This window comes from Enoplosus armatus, chromosome 17 (assembly GCF_043641665.1).
Source record: "Enoplosus armatus isolate fEnoArm2 chromosome 17, fEnoArm2.hap1, whole genome shotgun sequence".
Classification (NCBI taxonomy): domain Eukaryota; kingdom Metazoa; phylum Chordata; class Actinopteri; order Centrarchiformes; family Enoplosidae; genus Enoplosus; species Enoplosus armatus.
In genome coordinates, this window is record NC_092196.1 from 6,438,535 (window position 1) to 6,456,772 (window position 18,238).

General features: G+C 44.6%; 1 protein-coding gene across 1 annotated transcript; it reads right to left on the reverse strand.

Moving 5' to 3' along the window:
• Positions 1-8,050: 8,050 nt before the first annotated feature.
• Positions 8,051-12,450, reverse strand: actb2 (actin, beta 2). The gene is made up of 6 exons (XM_070922429.1): positions 12,345-12,450; positions 10,732-10,861; positions 10,133-10,372; positions 9,268-9,706; positions 8,980-9,161; positions 8,051-8,863 (listed from the first exon to the last, which is right to left on the reverse strand). The coding sequence occupies exons 2-6, from the start codon at positions 10,852-10,854 to the stop codon at positions 8,720-8,722; spliced, it is 1,128 nt and encodes a 375-aa protein (XP_070778530.1). The 5' UTR covers positions 10,855-10,861; positions 12,345-12,450; the 3' UTR covers positions 8,051-8,719.
• Between the last annotated feature and the right edge of the window lie 5,788 nt (positions 12,451-18,238).

The window sequence follows — 18,238 nt, forward strand, 5'->3', positions numbered from 1 at the left end:
GGTAAACTAGGGGATAACTGGGGGGGAGAGACTGCCCCTGACGCGTCCGTAAACTCCTCAGCAATGAAACACAGCATTGTTTTACAAGCCCCGCCCATCTCCCCTCATCACCAGCCAACCCCAGCCCAGCCCAACACTACGTTTTACACAGCTACTACCTGATTGGCTGCACTAAGTGTCAATCAAAGTCCCCAGTGAAAAAAAAAAAGAAAACACTCTGGCCGCTCGCCAGCACTATAAAACCAATTATGGAGCAAGGAGGTTGAGCCGTTTCAAGGTCCCCTCTCCCTTCAAGACTGAGTGATCAAAACAAGCGGTGGGTTTCTGTTTTTTTAGTAGGGAGGGTAGTGGGGGCCAGTTTCAAGGCGACCCCCCCCCCCCCCCCCAACCCATTTCCACGCCATTTATAATAGACCCTCAAGATTGGGAAGTGGAAAGTATGGAGGCGTTGTTACGCTTTTAAATATTGGACTCGTTTTTAATGTAGTGTGGGCCTCAGTTTACTTTTTCTCACTAGGAAGCAGTGGATAATTACCCTAGTCAGTAAATTACTTTTCCACGACTCCCCCACCCTCTTCCAAAGGGAAAGAAATTAATGAAGGCGAACTCAAACATCAAAATTTGAGATGATAATTTCTTAAGGTCCTTCAATTAATTCTAATTTAATTATTAAATTGCATTTGGGCGGCCACAATTTGGGCGTTGTTTTCCCCATGGGCAAACCCAACACAAACCATAATAGGCCAGTCATTATGGATGCATGGTTACAGGGAAAAGTGAGTGAAACTGTTACAAGCCAAACAGATTATTTAGAAAATATATGTCTGACAATTGACCAGCTACCAATGCAGGGCCAAGTCATCAACTGAACGCTGAGAGGGGGTCATACAATAACAATAATCCTACTGAAGTGATTGTTGTTAAACAGGCCCTCCAATTGTGGGCCATCAGGCAGCACTATGGTGGGTCTGCAGGCAGAGAGATTTCCCTGGTCAAAGGCATCCTGGACCTTTATCATATCAGCCAGGAAGACTTATGACTGTTGTCGCCTTCATGAGGGCTACAGTTTTGGTTCCCCACACCATGTTCACACAGAGGAATAATGCCGGCTTTCGGTATGCAAATGCTTCAAACAGGCTGTATAGGTGAAGCAACGCTGGATGTCTCCTTGCGTATAATCTGCGTCGAGTCTTAGCGGGGACACACACACACATATTTGCATAAGAAGAGGAGGAAAAAGTGGCGTACTGATTTAGTGCTATTATGCTAAAATTCAGAAGGGGGGGCGGTAAACTAGGGCTCTAAAAACCCTTTCACATGACCTCTCCTTTCCTCCTCGTGCACAGTGGGCTACTGTCTGACTCTTGCGGATTTTATTATCCGTAAGTTTCCTTAGAGGTAAACCGCCCCGCGTTACATAGTTGCAAAAAATGTTGATTAAAAAAAGTGTGAGACGGTTTCAAGCTGCCCGTGTCACCCGCTCCACTTCTCCAGCCCCTCCTCCGTACAATGTGTCGGTTTCAAGGCGACCCTCCGGTAGGCGAAAGGAAGCGCTTCAGCGGCGAGCCCGTATCGTTGACGGAGAGCGGAGAGAGCGCGACGGAGGCTCGTCCGAGCACCAGCTACACGGACACATGCCCACAGCAGCAGCGGAGAGATGGGCCCGCTGTGAGGTTGTCCGGTCGCGACACACTCGGTGGTTACACCTCGGTATTTTTCTTTTGCCCATTCGGACAACAACCGCACAACCGAGCTGAGCAGAAAGAGGAGGCCGCTCAGCGACAGGTTCTCTCCCCGCTGACCTGTCTGCTCGCAGCGCCCGTCACCCCTGACGGGACCCGGGGAAGGAATTACCAGGCGGAGATCATAGCGATGTATCGGGCCCTCCGAGGGGACCAAGCCGTCCTTTGTTCTCCACATCGCTCCGACTGAGGATCCAGACAATGCCTTTAGATTAGGGCCCTATTGTTGCTGTCTTTTCACCCAGCGAGCAGGAGGCAGGTTTCATCTTCGCGTTGTTGTTTTTCTTGTCAAATGCCGCGGCGCTGGTGGGGGGTTATCTCCAGGTCGAGGTGGGTTTTGGCTGCTGTATGGGTTGTGGTTGTGAAATCATACAATTTTATGAAACAGATTATTATCCTTCAGATAATGAGGCTCACAGTATATTTCCTATCCATAAATGCAGAATTTACGCACGGGTTTCATTCAACAGCAACTTACATTTAAATATATAATCTTAATTTAAGATGACTTTTATGACAGAGTGTGACCGTCCTAAATTATTACAGCCTGTCATGGTGCTGAAATTAATATGTCGGTGTATTTCTGTGTAATGAAATCCATCAGCTGTGCAGCCAAAATAACCCAATAAAGACTAATTCAAAATTCTTTATTGCACTCTCCACCTACACAGCAACCAGATAATAAGTGGAACAATGTGTGGTTTATGGGCAGTTTCTCTCCTTCATCATTTGATGGTAATAACACAGATCTACTATCTGTTTATTTCCAGGTTAGGCTTATCCCAGTGATGCTTTACCGCAGGAACAGATGGGACCATTTGGTAGATTATGTTTTTTTATAGCCTATACACCAACTGGGTTCTTTGAGGATGGTCCAACTTAAAGCTCCAAGCTTGTCCTCTATGTGGGGCTGCAGTGGAAAAGTACTGAAACCCATGATTTACAGCCTAAAACGCTGCTGAGTCAATATAAAACCACAGCCAATTTTTCATTCCACTAACATTGTACCAAAGATTACACAATGAGAACATCTGTCATCCCCGACTCTTGTTATAGTTGTGTTTTTCTCTCTTCCCCTTGTTGTTTGCCTCTTATCTCACCATTTCAACCATCCAGCTGTGTGGCTGTCCAAATATCATTGTTGGGTTAATTCTGTTCTATCAGTTGAGGGATCAGGTAAATGATTTGATTGGGCGGCCAGACTATCTGATTTTCCCCCGGGCATGTGGCTGCATTAACCCACTGGGGACAGAGCACAGGGACAGCATTGATTAATTCAGCGGGGGTTCACTCCTCTCTGGAAATACATAAATAAATAAATACAGAAAGATGTCCTCCTGCATAAGCACCTTCACCCTTCAACAACAACACTTCAGTTAGCACATCTTATTTGGGGCTGCGGGGTGTTAATGAAGCCTGGATGCACGGCCATGTTGCCAATTAAACATATTCTCTACAATATTCCTTAAACGAACAAATTAGAAGCAGGAATGAAGAACAACAGTGCAGATATTTTATGCAACCCCTCCCAATCCGCACTCACTCACACACACACACACACACACACACACAGCGCTTGCATGCCCAAAGGGCTAAATCATTCATCATACCTTGTCTCGTGATCTACACAGCACTGTATTGTTATTGAAGCCACTGCTACTGCACTGCAGCAAAGACAAATCCTCAACATGATTGTGAGGAAGGCTAATTGCAGTGTCATGTTTCCTGATGGAATGAAACAAATACAGACACACACACACACAGAAGGAATAAACTGAGTCTGAGATGACTGACATCACCACACACACACACACACACACGCACACACCAACCCCCACTTGAAGCATACACATACAGCTCTCATGGGGTACCTGCCAATCATCAGACAGTGCCTTGCAGGGTTTTATGGTGGACCACTGGAGGGAGGGAGGGGGTTTTCTGCTGGAGGACAAACAGCCGGCCACATTAACACCACCCTGACTGTCATACAACTTAAAGTAGTCAGATGACACGGACGCACAAAATCTAGACATTGTCTGTCCGTTCACACGTTCCCATTTTTCACGATTTTGTAACATACATTACATATACTGCAGCAGTTTATTCATTTAGCAGGACTGAGCCACCACACATGCAACACTTCAACTAGAACACATAAAATCAATAAGTTGACCCACATTTTTAACACGTCTAACCAAGATCAAGACCTGTAGTTAGAATTCACAACATCTATTATATGTATCATGTAAATATCATGTAAACTGATGTGTGCTGTCCCTGTCAAAGGAAACATTAAAACACAGCCAAAAGGCTGCCTTTGGATTTTATTTGAATCTAAATAAACATATTTATTTCTGGAAAGTGATTCCCATCTGCCACTGCTTTAGACCAAGATGGGGGATGGGGGGGTTGTCAACTGTGCATGCAGGGGGCTTGAGCAAGCCTGCAGTGCACAGGGTGTGTATTTTTGGTGACTGTTCCTGTGCCTGAGTCTTGCGGTTAGAGCTCTGAGAAGTCGTGGGGGTTTTCTGCGAGAAAAAACATCCAGCCTGGCCACAACCGTAAGGAAACATTGATGCAAGAGAGACACGTCTCCTGCTGAGTAAAAGCACAGTGGTGATGTGTCAGGGCCACAGAAACCTCATGAAAAACAAGATAGAAAATGCCTGCGGAGGCCACCCCACCTCTTTGCACCCCTGTCAGTACATTTCTCTCTCTTTCTTTTATTTTTCTTTCTCTATCTGCTATCAAAGTCTGCTCTTGCACTTCACACAACAATCTTTCTATTCCTATCAACAATTGTGGAAGATTGGAACCTTATCGATGTCCATCTTTGGGTGGAGAATATATTTGATTTGACTGAGAGATGTAAAAACAAGATTAATGAAAACAACATTAAAAATGAGCCAACTGACCAGTTTTTATAGCCTCCTGTCAGTCAGCGCTTCCCTGACAGAAACAGCACTTCACATCTGCTGTCAGTCAATCAAACGAAATAACATTCACTGGGATAACTGTGTGTGTGTGGGGGGGTGCATCATCACCTCCAGTGAACATGTCACCCTCGGTAGAAGGCGAATCACTCTGAGGCGCACAAAAAGAGGAGCTACTGTATTTGAATATGATCAATTATTCTCTGCTGGCCTCCTTCTGTCAGCAGTGGTAGCCTTCTGCTTGCCTTTCACCCAGTTTATGTGCCAAACCGACTCGTGCAGCGCAGCGGCCCCGCCTGTTGGAGAAAGATGAGAACTGCACTGCAGGGTGGCTCAGTGGCGCTGCTGTAAAGCGGAACAGCTGTAGTAAATGGAGGAACACAGTTAAGCCTCATTTTCTGACAAATTGGTCCCCCTCTGTGCCGTCTCTGGAGTGCCTCATTCACAAACACCTGCAGTGCTCACACCTGCACTGGCAACACACACCCACACACACATGCATGGCAACCTCGACAAGCACAGAGAGGTGGAGTGTGGTTGCACTCACACACACACACGCCAAGCACTGCTTCCCTGCCAGTGAGTGTTTTGCTGGCGTGGCAATAAAAGGATATCAGAGGGAAGCAGTCTCAGCAGAATAACAGGCGGGGTGGGGGGGCGAAGAGGGAATACATTTCCAATACCAAACACACTTGATTTGATCTTCAGTGTGTATGTGCATGCAGCAGGCAGCCTGTTTTAATGCATGTATATATGAATTCATATCAGTGCAAACACACACACTTCCATATGCATGCACACAGGCCTCAATGTTCCCTCCAGGCTCCTCATATATCATCAGGTGCCTCTATGCAGCCCAGAATACTGTATGAAACTGGGACAGCCTGACTAATGGACGCAGCGTGACTCCGGCTGGTGCTGGATGTGTGGTGTCATACACAGAAACAGGATATGATGCATAGAACATGAGGGCCGGCTGCAACCATCCATCGTATCCTCTTTAATCTCTGTAAAATGCAAATGTTGAGATCCCTTTTTAGATGTGGACGGGAAATGTGGCCGTATCAGCAGCAGAAGATCTTTTCCCCACCATTCTAGGAAAGCTGGTATAAAACACGGACCAGCTCAGCTACTTTAATGGCTCCATCTTTTATAGCCTTCTCACTGCTGTATTGAACGCACAAGCCTGTCTCTAGCACTCCCCCATTTCCATATTCACTGTCCATTAATACCAGCCCAGTAATGCCTCACCCATTAAATCAAAATCAAATGTAACTTTATGATCAAAGAGGGAAATGGACACACATTACACAAGCCAGCATAAAAAGCATGCGTCCAGATCTAGCTCTTTGCATACGCTTCAATATGAGTTAAAGGGCTGAGATGCAGAAACACAGTCACGCCTCACTTTTGGATATAAATAAAAATGGACCTTCACTGCCATCTGCTGTCTAAACTGTGCCACGGCTGTAAATTCAGCAATAAAGTCAGGACAACATTCAAGAACACTATTTGGTAATGTTCTCTAATGTGGTTATGTGTTGTTTTTGGGAGAGACTATTAAATGGAAAGTGGAGATCCATTGCTGTCAAAGTCTCTGTGATCATAAATGAATGTTTTTCTAATTTGCAGAAAGATATTTCTCCTCATAAGAGTGTTGCATATCAACGTCCTCGGTTACTCATTCTCATCATTAAAACATTTCTAGCCGATAAGCAATCTGTGATCTCATGGTCCCATGAGGGGAGCATGATCGCAAATGATGTCATGACGAGACGCCTGAGGGTGGGGAAAAAAATACTTTTTATGTGACAAGTGACTGATCGGAGCTCTTTGGGGTCTGGCCTTTGAGCCTGCCCTGACCTTTTAGTTCATGGCTTTACATCCAGTCTGCTGAGCCAGGTAACACTGCAGCAAATAGGTCAGCGTAAACCCTGAAGCAGAACACAGCAGATACAGATACATGTAAACAGGTTTAGGCTTTAGCAGAAATCTTATAATGTATTATTTTCTGCTGTCTGTATGGGACATGTTTTGATTCCGAGTACAGCTTATAGGTATATTTGCATTATTCATAAAATGCACTTTTATAGTATATAGTTTATCTATATATAGCATATTTGATATACTAATAAATAAGATAAAAGCTGTATTCAGTCTCTGTAGCACTGCTGAGTGATGAGGAGGGTGTGTATTGACGATGAGGCTGTTCTGATGGGATTGGTCCAGGTGCTTTGGGCCACACAGCACACACCCTGTGTAATCTAACGTATTACACTGTCCAATTCTTATCATGGTTTGTTTTGATAGTCCTAAATGTGGCAACGTCACATCAAAGAGTACATGTCTGAAGACCAAAATAATGGATCCAGATCAGCTCCAGTATGCTAAGACGCTATATGTGAGCTTTCTGATTCAAACACAATGTACGTTGGAGTATGCAGTCATTTGTCCATCAATAAACTTTTGCATCTTGCCACACGTTTCTGACCAGCCTATAGCATTTTGTCTCATATCATCCAGGATTTATACTGTTAGAGCTGCTGCTCACTGTAACAGTGAATTACTGTTAAAAAAAATACAGTATGTTTGCAAAACATGCCCTTTAAAGTGAGCTCCCACAGGCAAACGGTTTGCTTTTGAATTTAAACTCGAGGTTATGTCATCCTGTTTCCAGCACTCCTTCACTGCTGGGACTGTAAACAGGACTTGAGAACGGGTGACACAATAAGTGCTGCAGGCGTCAGCTGGCCCGTCTCCTGCATTTCATGCATGTGAAGTCAACCCAAACGACTTGCTGCCTGGAATGGTGTGTACAGATTGTGTTTGTTTCGCAGATACTGTGGGCTGTCACATGTTTCATTGTCAAAGTAAAAAAGAGAAAAAAAAAAAGTTGACTGTTGGAGCTCAGATGGCCAAGATTTTACATCCACAAAACTAATCTCAATCAGTGGAGCCCTTTATTTTGGTAACATATAAGCACTTACTGAAGGAGCAATTACTCTGTCCAAGTTTTCAGAGCTCAGACTTCTAGACTTAAATTCTTGAAGTTAGAGGCCCACATGTAAAGACTGAGTCAAGTCATGTGATGAGCAAAGATAAGTGCTAGCGTGTAAATAAGACATTAAATGCTAGTTTAAATTTTTTGTAATTTGCTAGTTAAGCCAAACACAGCTAGGTCTTTTACTGCTGCATTACAAACTCGAGCATGGGTGTACCAACAGTTGAAGCATGTAGTCGTGTTAGTTGGAGATATTTTTCCTAAAGAACCATATTCTGTTTTGACAAGTTCAAAGTCCAACTCAGCTTTCAATAACTTGCAGTTAATCACTTTCAAATAAAAAAATACTTTAAAAGACAGACAAGAGTCAAACGTCATGTCGGAACACATGTGCACTTTATTGGGATTGTTTAGTCAGTGTACAGGTTGGCCCCACCGGTCTGGCACCCCATGTTACCCCATCACTTCGAGACCCCTTGCCCCACCACCCCGGGGATGAAACCTCCAACAGGGGGAAGAAGAGGTCACGACTGGGTTTTGCATAACAAAAACAAAAAAATTAACAGGACCAAGATATTTTTAAGGCTGAAAGTACAAAAAACCCAGACATAATTTACATACAAGCGATACTACAACCATGTTTAAGTATGCGCCAACCACTGGGCAGCCTTCACAGAGGCGAATACGTGTCTGAACAATGCAGTTAACATTTGGAATCATGTGTCTGAACAATGCAGTTAACAAACATTTGGAATGACTCAAAGAAAAACAAAATGTACATTTTTTAAGTCCCCAGATGCAACTGCAGAACCCTGGGGTGCTTTTTCTTTTTTAACCTAGCCAAAAACATTACTGTCTCCTTCATCGTTCCAGTTTTTTAAAATCCTGAGTCAAGCGCCAAAAATAACTGAAGCCATGCCAATGAGTTGGTCATCTAGGCTCTGCGCCTGAGTGTGTATGAGAAATGTGTGGTGTGTGGTTGTTTTGCACAGAGCTGAAGTTGTTGGGCGTTTGGTTGGGGAGGGGGAGAAGGAACAGTCTGTTTAGAAGCATTTGCGGTGGACGATGGAGGGGCCGGACTCATCGTACTCCTGCTTGCTGATCCACATCTGCTGGAAGGTGGACAGAGAGGCCAGGATGGAGCCTCCGATCCAGACAGAGTATTTACGCTCAGGTGGGGCAATGATCTGCAGGGACACAAAGAAACCCATTAGGATACCAAAGCATTGTTCAAGTAGAGTTTTAACATACGAGACACCATGCAAGCAGCAGTGCCACTCTGGTGACTCTGAAGTCACCTCACCTTGATCTTCATGGTGGATGGGGCCAGGGCTGTGATCTCCTTCTGCATCCTGTCAGCGATGCCGGGGTACATGGTGGTACCTCCAGACAGCACGGTGTTGGCGTACAGGTCCTTACGGATGTCGACGTCGCACTTCATGATGCTGTTGTAGGTGGTCTCGTGGATTCCGCAGGACTCCATACCTGTTGGCAGATACAAGACACTTGTCAGCAAGTTGAAGTGCAGGGTAACAGGGTTTAGTGGGCTTTGAGCATGTATAGCATGTTAGGCTCAAGGTGTGAAACATACCGAGGAAGGAAGGCTGGAAGAGGGCCTCTGGGCAACGGAACCTCTCATTGCCGATGGTGATGACCTGTCCGTCGGGCAGCTCGTAGCTCTTCTCCAGGGAGGAGGAAGAGGCAGCGGTACCCATCTCCTGCTCGAAGTCCAGGGCGACATAGCACAGCTTCTCCTTGATGTCACGCACGATTTCCCTCTCAGCTGTGGTGGTGAAAGAGTAGCCACGCTCTGTCAGGATCTTCATGAGGTAGTCTGTGAGGTCGCGGCCGGCCAAGTCCAGACGCAGGATGGCGTGGGGCAGGGCATAGCCCTCGTAGATGGGCACTGTGTGGGTCACACCATCACCGGAGTCCATGACGATACCAGTGGTACGACCAGAGGCATACAGGGACAGCACAGCCTGGATGGCAACGTACATGGCGGGGGTGTTGAAGGTCTCGAACATAATCTGCAAGATGAAGAGAACATACTTAGTATTTTCAATCACGGCAAAAAAAAGTCTTTAGCTTTTGTGGCCACTGCACTCACTACATGCATTAGAGTGAGGCTAAGATTGAAGTTAGTAGAAAAAAAGTGCAGAAAGTCAACATCTCTTCACACTTGTGCATGTCAGATGTCTATTAGGTGCTGATCTACTGACTCAGCTAAACAGACACAAGTGCAGATAAAAAAAAGGCACACAGTCAAGAGAGACCTGTTGATGATAGATCATCTTATAGGAGAGAGGTCCTGGTGGAGAGGGGAGGAAGGAGCAAATGAGAATAGAATGGAGAAGGAAACTAAGAGGGAGATGAGGTAACTAGCTTTGAACAGTCAATACTTTAATGGGAAGTGAGTGGCTAAACTCTGCATGAGCACAAGTGGGGGTGTGTACCTGGGTCATCTTCTCCCTGTTGGCTTTGGGGTTCAGGGGGGCCTCTGTGAGCAGGACAGGGTGCTCCTCAGGGGCAACTCTCAGCTCATTGTAGAAGGTGTGATGCCAGATCTTCTCCATGTCATCCCAGTTGGTCACAATACCGTGCTCGATGGGGTACTTCAGGGTCAGGATACCTCTCTTGCTCTGGGCTTCATCACCAACGTAGCTGTCCTTCTGGCCCATACCCACCATCACTCCCTGAAAAACACAAAAACAAGCCAGTGTTAAATTAAGATGAAAAATAGGGCTTTCCAAATCTAGTTACAGGCAAACATCTTGACCACATGTACTTGGGTCAAGGTAAAATAATGAGGGATAAAAATCCCATAAGAACTTGCACTATACTCTTATTCATAATGAGTGTGTATATAAAAAAGGTTGCCCAGTTCAAATTTCACAATAGAATTCAGAAATAATTCAGGAGGAATTAGCGTTAATAACTTAGAATTGTTTAATTGGGGAAGTAAATGTGTGCATTATAATCCATAATAAATGTCATCATTAGCAAATGCTTATTCAAATCAGGAGTGTGGCCTATTCTGTTGGAGATGCCTCACCTGATGCCTGGGGCGACCGACGATGGAGGGGAAGACAGCACGAGGGGCGTCGTCTCCGGCGAATCCGGCTTTGCACATACCGGATCCGTTGTCAACAACCAGTGCGGCGATTTCATCTTCCATGGCTGAACTGTTGGGAAGAAAAAAAAAAGAATTGCGTTAAACACTGACATCCACCTCCCAACAACGCCCGCTCTACACTTTACGCTCTCACTTCCTGTTAACTACTAGCGGCAGTTCACGGAATTGGCCGCTGGGTGGAGCTCGTGGCCCACATTCCGACCAAGCCAGACAAAAGGAAGTGGCGCTGCATTCTGTTATTACCATATAAGGACATGGTTCGGTTTTGAGCAGCTTTGCGGCTACCGGCGCCATGGCGCGCGGCCAGAGCGGCAGAGCACGTCAAGAAAAAGAACATTCGACATTATCAGACCCGGCGCCGCGCGACCACTCCCTCCGGCTCACTACAGTTGACTTCCTCCGCTGCTGCTGCTGCTGCTGCCCCCCCCCCCCATTGTTGCCCAATCATACTAGTTTTTATACCCACCAGAAAGCTTTGCTTCAATATCACTGCGTCATATTCAACCTCATCCGCTTCATTCATTGCACACTGCCCATCTGACACACGACTACGTACATCCTTAACAATTAAAAAAGTCATCAACCTTTAAAAATAAGAGATAAATCAAGTTACATAATGAACTCATATGTTGACTCATGAATGGGTCACAAGTCCTTGACTGATGCTCCATTTCCTGAAAGCCACGCCTTTTCTAAGAATGGATGATTTGTCACCCGCAATTTCCCCTTTTCCCCCTCGTGCAAGCTGGAAAGACATGAATTCAAAGCAAAACCGGTCTATTCAATTAAACCATTAATCAATTCATGCTTTTTGCAGGCCTGGCATTCTTGGCCCTTCCTTATTAACGGAAGCCTTATGCATATGAATTATTCCGATGATAAAGTGAAATTTAACACGACCAGGAAGTGTACACAAGTGGCCATGAAAAAGAGAACCTTGATTAAAAGTGCTGCTGTTGCAAGTGTGAAGGGCGGTGTTAGCATGATGTGGCTAGGCTAATATGCTAAAGTAGGTCACACCCCGCCGCATCGGGCGCACAAAGGGAGCAGCCGGGATCCAGACGACCTCAACTCAAAAGCCTCTTTCAAACTACCCTGCTGGGGAAGGGATATAAGCCAACGCTGGAATACAGCAAAACGACACAATGACAGACCCAGTTTAAGTAAGACCGTGAACTTACAAGGTAACATTACCATAAGCCGGCTGCAGTCAAAAGCACCTGTGAGTCGCGAGTATTACGTCTCTAGCCATCACCGCTGCATAACGTTATTTAAAAACACTACAAGTAAAATACAGATAGTGGTTTCTATCATAATCAAGTTTCCCCCCCCCCCCGAATCATTAATTCAAATTAGCAGTACAGTTGGTGCATGACAGGACAAAGAACCTCGTGGTCCCTGCCATCTTTTGCATTAAAATATTACAAATTTCACAGACAACTACACAGAAAAAAAACAATCAACTCATTGTTTACTTGATAAATATTATTCTAAAATTAGAAATTTGTAATTAACAGTTTCTGTCTCCTTACCTTTGGGTGGGGGGGCTTTTCGCTTTAAGGGAACCGGTTTCAGGCAAATGATATCCCGCACAAGCTGCGTGTGACGGCGCTCAGAGTGAATCTGCTAGCTGTGGGCGCATGTTTTTTATACTGCGTCAGTTGCCCGGCTCTATCCATAAAAGGTAAACTTTCGGAATAGCGCCCTCTGATTGGTCCAGCGTCATGCACTGGGGCACGTCGCGTGCACACTGTGGTGCACTGAGCGCTCGCGATTTGAGAGAGAGAGGGAGAGGGAGGCGATAATAGCAAAGGATTGGAGAAAATAAAAGGGAAGGGATTGATGTTGTGAGGCCTAGTAAACCTAATCTCTTGATATACTGTTTTATATTCAGGCTAAATGATGTATAAACTTTCATAAGTATGAAAATGTCTAACCTCCGCGGCTCTGAGCACATACTTATGTGATAACTGAAAGAGCTTCGGTACCCTGGACTCCTCCCTGTGAAGGTTGTGAAGGCTGCAAAGGCCGAAGACTTTTTTCCAAAGGCTGTCCTTTCTCCCAGTTCTTGTCTTTTAGATTAGCATGACACTATTTGATATTTCAGACATTACAGAGGGTGGAGGTCTGCTCGGTGGGACTTATAGTCACTGCATCATCAGGTCAAACACATGACATTCATAACACACACAGGGTGGTGGAGCTGCCCTGCCACAGGCTGGGGAAAGACCACTTATGTCGGCCATCCCTTCCCCATACGGCCAACGCCTGCTGATAATGTTCATTTATTGTTCAAGTATTTGTGCTTTGTGCTTCAACATGGTCTTGGTCTCCTGTCACTGGCTGCTGGCTACCCCTCTCTCTCTCTTCAGTACAATAGTTTGAGGTGTGTGGAGAAGGTGTGTCGTTTCAGGAGAGGATGAGATTTGTTTGCATCAGATTTGAATGCTGCCTGCAGTGTACTAGATGAAGGTGTTAAAAAGAGAGATAAATAAAAGCCCTCAGACTATATGTACTTTGTGAAATTTACAAAAAAAACACCAAAATACACACCGACTGAAAGTACTAGCCTAGAGATTCTCAGTTGCTGTTTCAGCCACCTTTCAATCATGTAGAAAACACCTAGACTATTATTAGTCACATTGACCCACCATGAAGCAGGAAGTGTCAAGACTATACCCTCTATCAGATAGCTTAATCAATCAAACACCTTTGGTTTACCTTTTTTACCCGCTCTTATTTACCTTTATTGAATAAAAAAGACACACACCCCACTCCATTTCCACTTCCTGGTCAACATCATTAAGTTAAGGGTGGACTTTTAAAATATTGGGGCCTTTCACTCCTCTGCCCCATTCACATCCTGACTAATGAGGCCCATGTGACACTGTCTCAGACTTAAATCTTAAAGCGAGCCATGGGCCTGCAGTCGAGTGAAATTTCCATTCCTGATTCACTGCCATATTAAGGATCCCTACATCATCAGACCATAGTCTTATCATAAATTATTCGCCCCACTTTTAAACACTTTAATTTTTTTCATTTCTGTGACCCCCCCATCTTTCTCTCCCCCTCTTTACCCTCCTCTCTCTCATCTGTCCTCCATCCTCCTCTCATCTGTCCTCTCCTTAATATATACCATCTGGCACACATTTTTATTCATTTTGTGCTCCTACACCATGCGTTAGTAGAATGGCTGGGCTGCCTCAGTGCCATTTAAAGCTGTAACTGTGGCCACTGAGACATGCAGCAACTTCTTCTCTTCCTCCTTTACCACTTCCCCTTCCTCTCTCTCAGTTGCGTCAACTCCTATGCGTCTCCTTTATTTCTTCATTCATGCTCTTAAGTTGGCTTTAAATGGACATTATTGTTGTCCTCACATGGTTCATATGACCCCTTTAAATTAGCTACAACTCAGTGGCCTTGTAGTGTGAAACAGCTCTCTTTTAATATGCGGAAAGATGGCGATGGCTTGTGTAACTTCCCTCAAACAATTCAGATTCTGAATTGTTAATCAGCACATTTCAGTTCTTACAGGCCATTTTTCCAAACACAGTTTAAGTTGAGCCCTGCTCCCTGACTTAAATAATTATTCTGCACTGATAAAAATGTAATAAAAGCGAAGAGTAAGAGCTAGACCTGTCAGTTCGTCCATGTTGGAACAGAGATTTGACTCTCGTGAAAGTTTCTCTGCACAGTCTCATGCAGACTCTGGTTTAAGGATGGAGGGAAATGTGTTTAAGGAGACTAAAGGTCTACTGGGCCCACTTATTGATTTACAGGTCTTAAATCTCATTGTTAAGGGTCAAACGTCAAATCTTGCTTATTCCTGTCTCACCTACGTCAGCCTGAAACTTGTCTGTTCATTTCTATTTGTTTCACTGGTAATAAAATTGCATTTGTGTGGCGAGGTAATATAAAACTAAAAGGTGAGTTTGGTGATGCTGTTCAGAGATTTGATCAGAAACGTTGATGCTGTAATCAGGGATTGGCTGGGAAATATTTAATCCGGCCTAAAGGGAGTGCCTCTTTGCACATACATGAGCGAGTGAGTCATTGTTCCAGGCCCGGCCTACTCTGATTCAGGTGAAATGTTGGCATATTCTTCTTCATGTACTCCTGAAACTAGAGTTCAAGTTTGTGTTTGTATCTCTGCGTTAAACCAGTTGTCAGTCAGTTTAGGCAAGCAGGACTTTGGACATGCATGTACTTATGTGTGTGTGTATGGCTCACTGGTAGTAAGTGAGAGGTCCCTGGTTAAGTGGTGTGTTGTCAACACTCTTCAGTGGGAATTTTTACTAGCAAAGTGCTTGGAATACTGATCCCGAGAAGACTCCTCTCATGTGTCATAACAGTGTGTGTGTGTGTGTTTACACCTTGGGTGCCAGTGAAATGTAGGCTCTCTGAACCTGGACCTTGCTGCCAAGTTGCTTAGTGCAATAGAGCTACCTAATGAATTCTTTTTGAGGATTTTTCATCCAGACAGTAGTTTATACACAAGCACTTGAGGTGTTGTGTATAATGACCATTACTATGAGTAGTGGTTGTCCAAATAGACCACTTGTCTAACTAAGTGACACTTTAACGAGAGCAACAAGTGGAAGTTCGGGGCTTGCACCTGTCATTTAGAGCCAGGGAGGGTTAGGGAGCTCCTGAAAATGACTGTCATTTAGCTGCAAAAGTCCTGTGCCCTTTAGCAAAAACAACACAAAAAGGCCGCTTGTGGAAGCCAACGGGGGGGCCAGAGTCAGTTGGTACAAAGGTTTTCAGCCAGGTGAATTGTCTAGCTGTTTACCTTTCAATGCTTGTTGTTACCACTCATCTTTTTTTCTGTGCGGCATACAAGAGGCCGAGGGCTCAACCTGGAATATCATAACTCCCACATGTCCATGGTTGGTAGTACTGACATGGATTGAACCACTCAGACAAGTGTCACAGAAGTCAACTGCCCAGTACAGTACGACTATCCTGTCTTAAATCATTATGTGTTTAGCACCGTGATTTATGTAATGTGAGAAAACAACAGGTGATTGCATTGAATTTTTTTCTGCCAAAGTCAGGCATCCCCATTGCCATGTGACAAGTCAATCAGTAATCCAGTAACCACTGTAGCACGTGAGTTTATATATATGTGTGTGTGATTCAAAGGTCAAAGAACTTAAAATGACAACAGCTAATCATAACTGAATGCTATCTTTGATGACAGTGCAAGTCTGTGTCTTATTAATTCAGAGCTCAGAGGTTAGCTTTACATGGACATATGATCTGAGTGAGTGCATACATGTGTGTTCTCAAGGGTCAAACAACAGACGCAAATTCCCATTTTAACGACTCTAACGTGCACACACAGCCTCATTAAGTATTCATAAGTGTGTGTCTTTGAGCATGCATATGTGCCTGTGTAGTCTCAATGTTTACCAGTGAATTGAAGCTGTTGTGACACCCTCATGTGACGTCATTAGCTCAGGTTTTTTTCTTCAAATAAGGTAACCAACCAGCCAGCCAGCCAGCAGCACTACAGAACAAACAGTCTGTTCTGCAGTGTTGCCACTCCCTGCTTTGCTAAACCCATCCCACCATGGCTTCCTGTTCCTCTAATAAGTAAAGATGCCACAAGTTTCTCTTTGCTCTCAACCCAAGAAGGCCATCATTGACTAATTTACTCTCAGTACCTCCTCATCTCTCTTCTCTATCGACATGTATGGCTTCTCCTCTTCTTCCTCTTTCTGTCGGAGGCGAATTTGATATTTTGCACCCATAGCGCTGGGTAGCTGAAGCTAGAAACAAGGGCATTTTGGTGTGTATGTGGGTGTGTGTTTGCGGGGGAGGGGAGAGGAACCATGAAAGGCCTCTTGCTAATGGGTAAAGTTGGCCATAGGGGGTGGACATGAATACTATGTCTATTATCCACAAACACATACACACACACACACACACACACACACACACACACACACACAGAGTTAAACATCTGCTGCCTTGAGTCTAACTGCTACGAGACTGCAAGGCTGCAGCTCAATACAAAAAACATTAGTTGCAATTAGCTCTGAGTGAGGTTGAAAGCTAAGTAAGGCCTGGAAATGTGGACATCAAAAGAGTGGTGGAAGACAGTGAGGGTGAGATGAGAGCAAGAGATAAAACCATCAAATGGGATCTGGGTGGAGTGAAGATGTAGACAGAGAGAGAAGAGGAAGACAGTGAGAAATATATAATGTCATGTTGGAAACTCACAAAACTTTCAGTCTTGCTTCAGTGCATAGTTGGACATGTTTGTGTATGTGTGTGATAGTATGGGTCCAGCTGAATGCTGCAATGTTGGGATTTTCTCCTTTAGACTAACAGCTAAGAATTTGGAAGGAATAGTTTGACATTTTGGAAAATACACTAATTAATTAGATAGATGAGAAGACTGATACCACTCTCATATTTGTCCGTTAAATATATGTTGCTACATCCAGCAGCCGGTTAGCTTAGCTTAGCACAAAGATTGGTTACAGGGGGAAACAGCTAGCTTGGCTCTGTCCAAATGTATATTGAGGTAAAAATATATTATGTCTCGTTTGTTTAAACTGTACAAAAACCAAAGAGTAAAAATAACAATTCAATGTTTTTCAGGGCGGGGTTAGGTGGTTAGATTAGGACTATTTCCTGGCCAGGCACAGTGACCTCACTGGAATCTCCTCCTGGCAACTGCTCAGAGCCAAGAAATAGCCCGGCACATAACTGTAAAGTGGCAAATTGTCATTTCTACGCTGTTTTTTTTTTGTCAGATTAAACAAACGAGATAGAACGTTTTCATTGCCGCTGGTTGTTGGATTTTGTTACGTTTGGACAGAACCAGGCTAGCTGCTTACCCCTGTTTCGAGTCTTTATGCTCAGCTAAGCTAATCAGCTGCTGGTTGTAGCTACATATATTTAACAAACAAATATGACAGTGGTGTCAATCTTCTCATCTAATTCTCCACAAGAAAGTAAATAAGCATATTCCCCAAAATGCTCCCCACCTTTGCTTGATGTATTTAACTTTTGATGCAGTAACTCAAAGTTTTGACTGTCCGTCCCCTTTCTTTCTTTCTTTCTTTCTTTCTGTCTTTCTTGCGAAGCAGGCATTTCCATCCTCTCCTCTGTCTCTCTTGTCTTAGCAGCCTGTTGAAAAGTGACTGGCTGACCAATTGTTTGCCATCTGTGACTGGTCATAGTTTCAGATAGGGAAGCCCTATTCAGCGATGTCCCCTCACCCCCTTCCTGCCTCACGACCTCCTTCCTCTCTACACCCCCCCCGCGATACAGCCAATAGATTGGTCCTCTGCAGCGTCATTGATCTGTGGGTCACCGTGGTGACGGTCTGACTCCAAGGCACGGGCCAGTTACCAGCTGTGTGTATGTGTGTTGTGCCTGCCAGCTGGCCTGTTCGTGCTCCGATTGG

Bases quoted from the DNA above. Each gene is read 5' to 3' on its own strand.
- actb2 (XM_070922429.1), bottom strand. From the start codon at position 10,854: ATGGAAGATGAAATCGCCGCACTGGTTGTTGACAACGGATCCGGTATG. The intron at 9,707-10,132 runs GTACACACCCCC...TTCATCTTGCAG, and splicing joins ACAGGGAGAAGATGACCCAG to ATTATGTTCGAGACCTTCAA. The intron at 8,864-8,979 runs GTGAGGTGACTT...GTGTCCCTGCAG, and splicing joins CATCCACCATGAAGATCAAG to ATCATTGCCCCACCTGAGCG.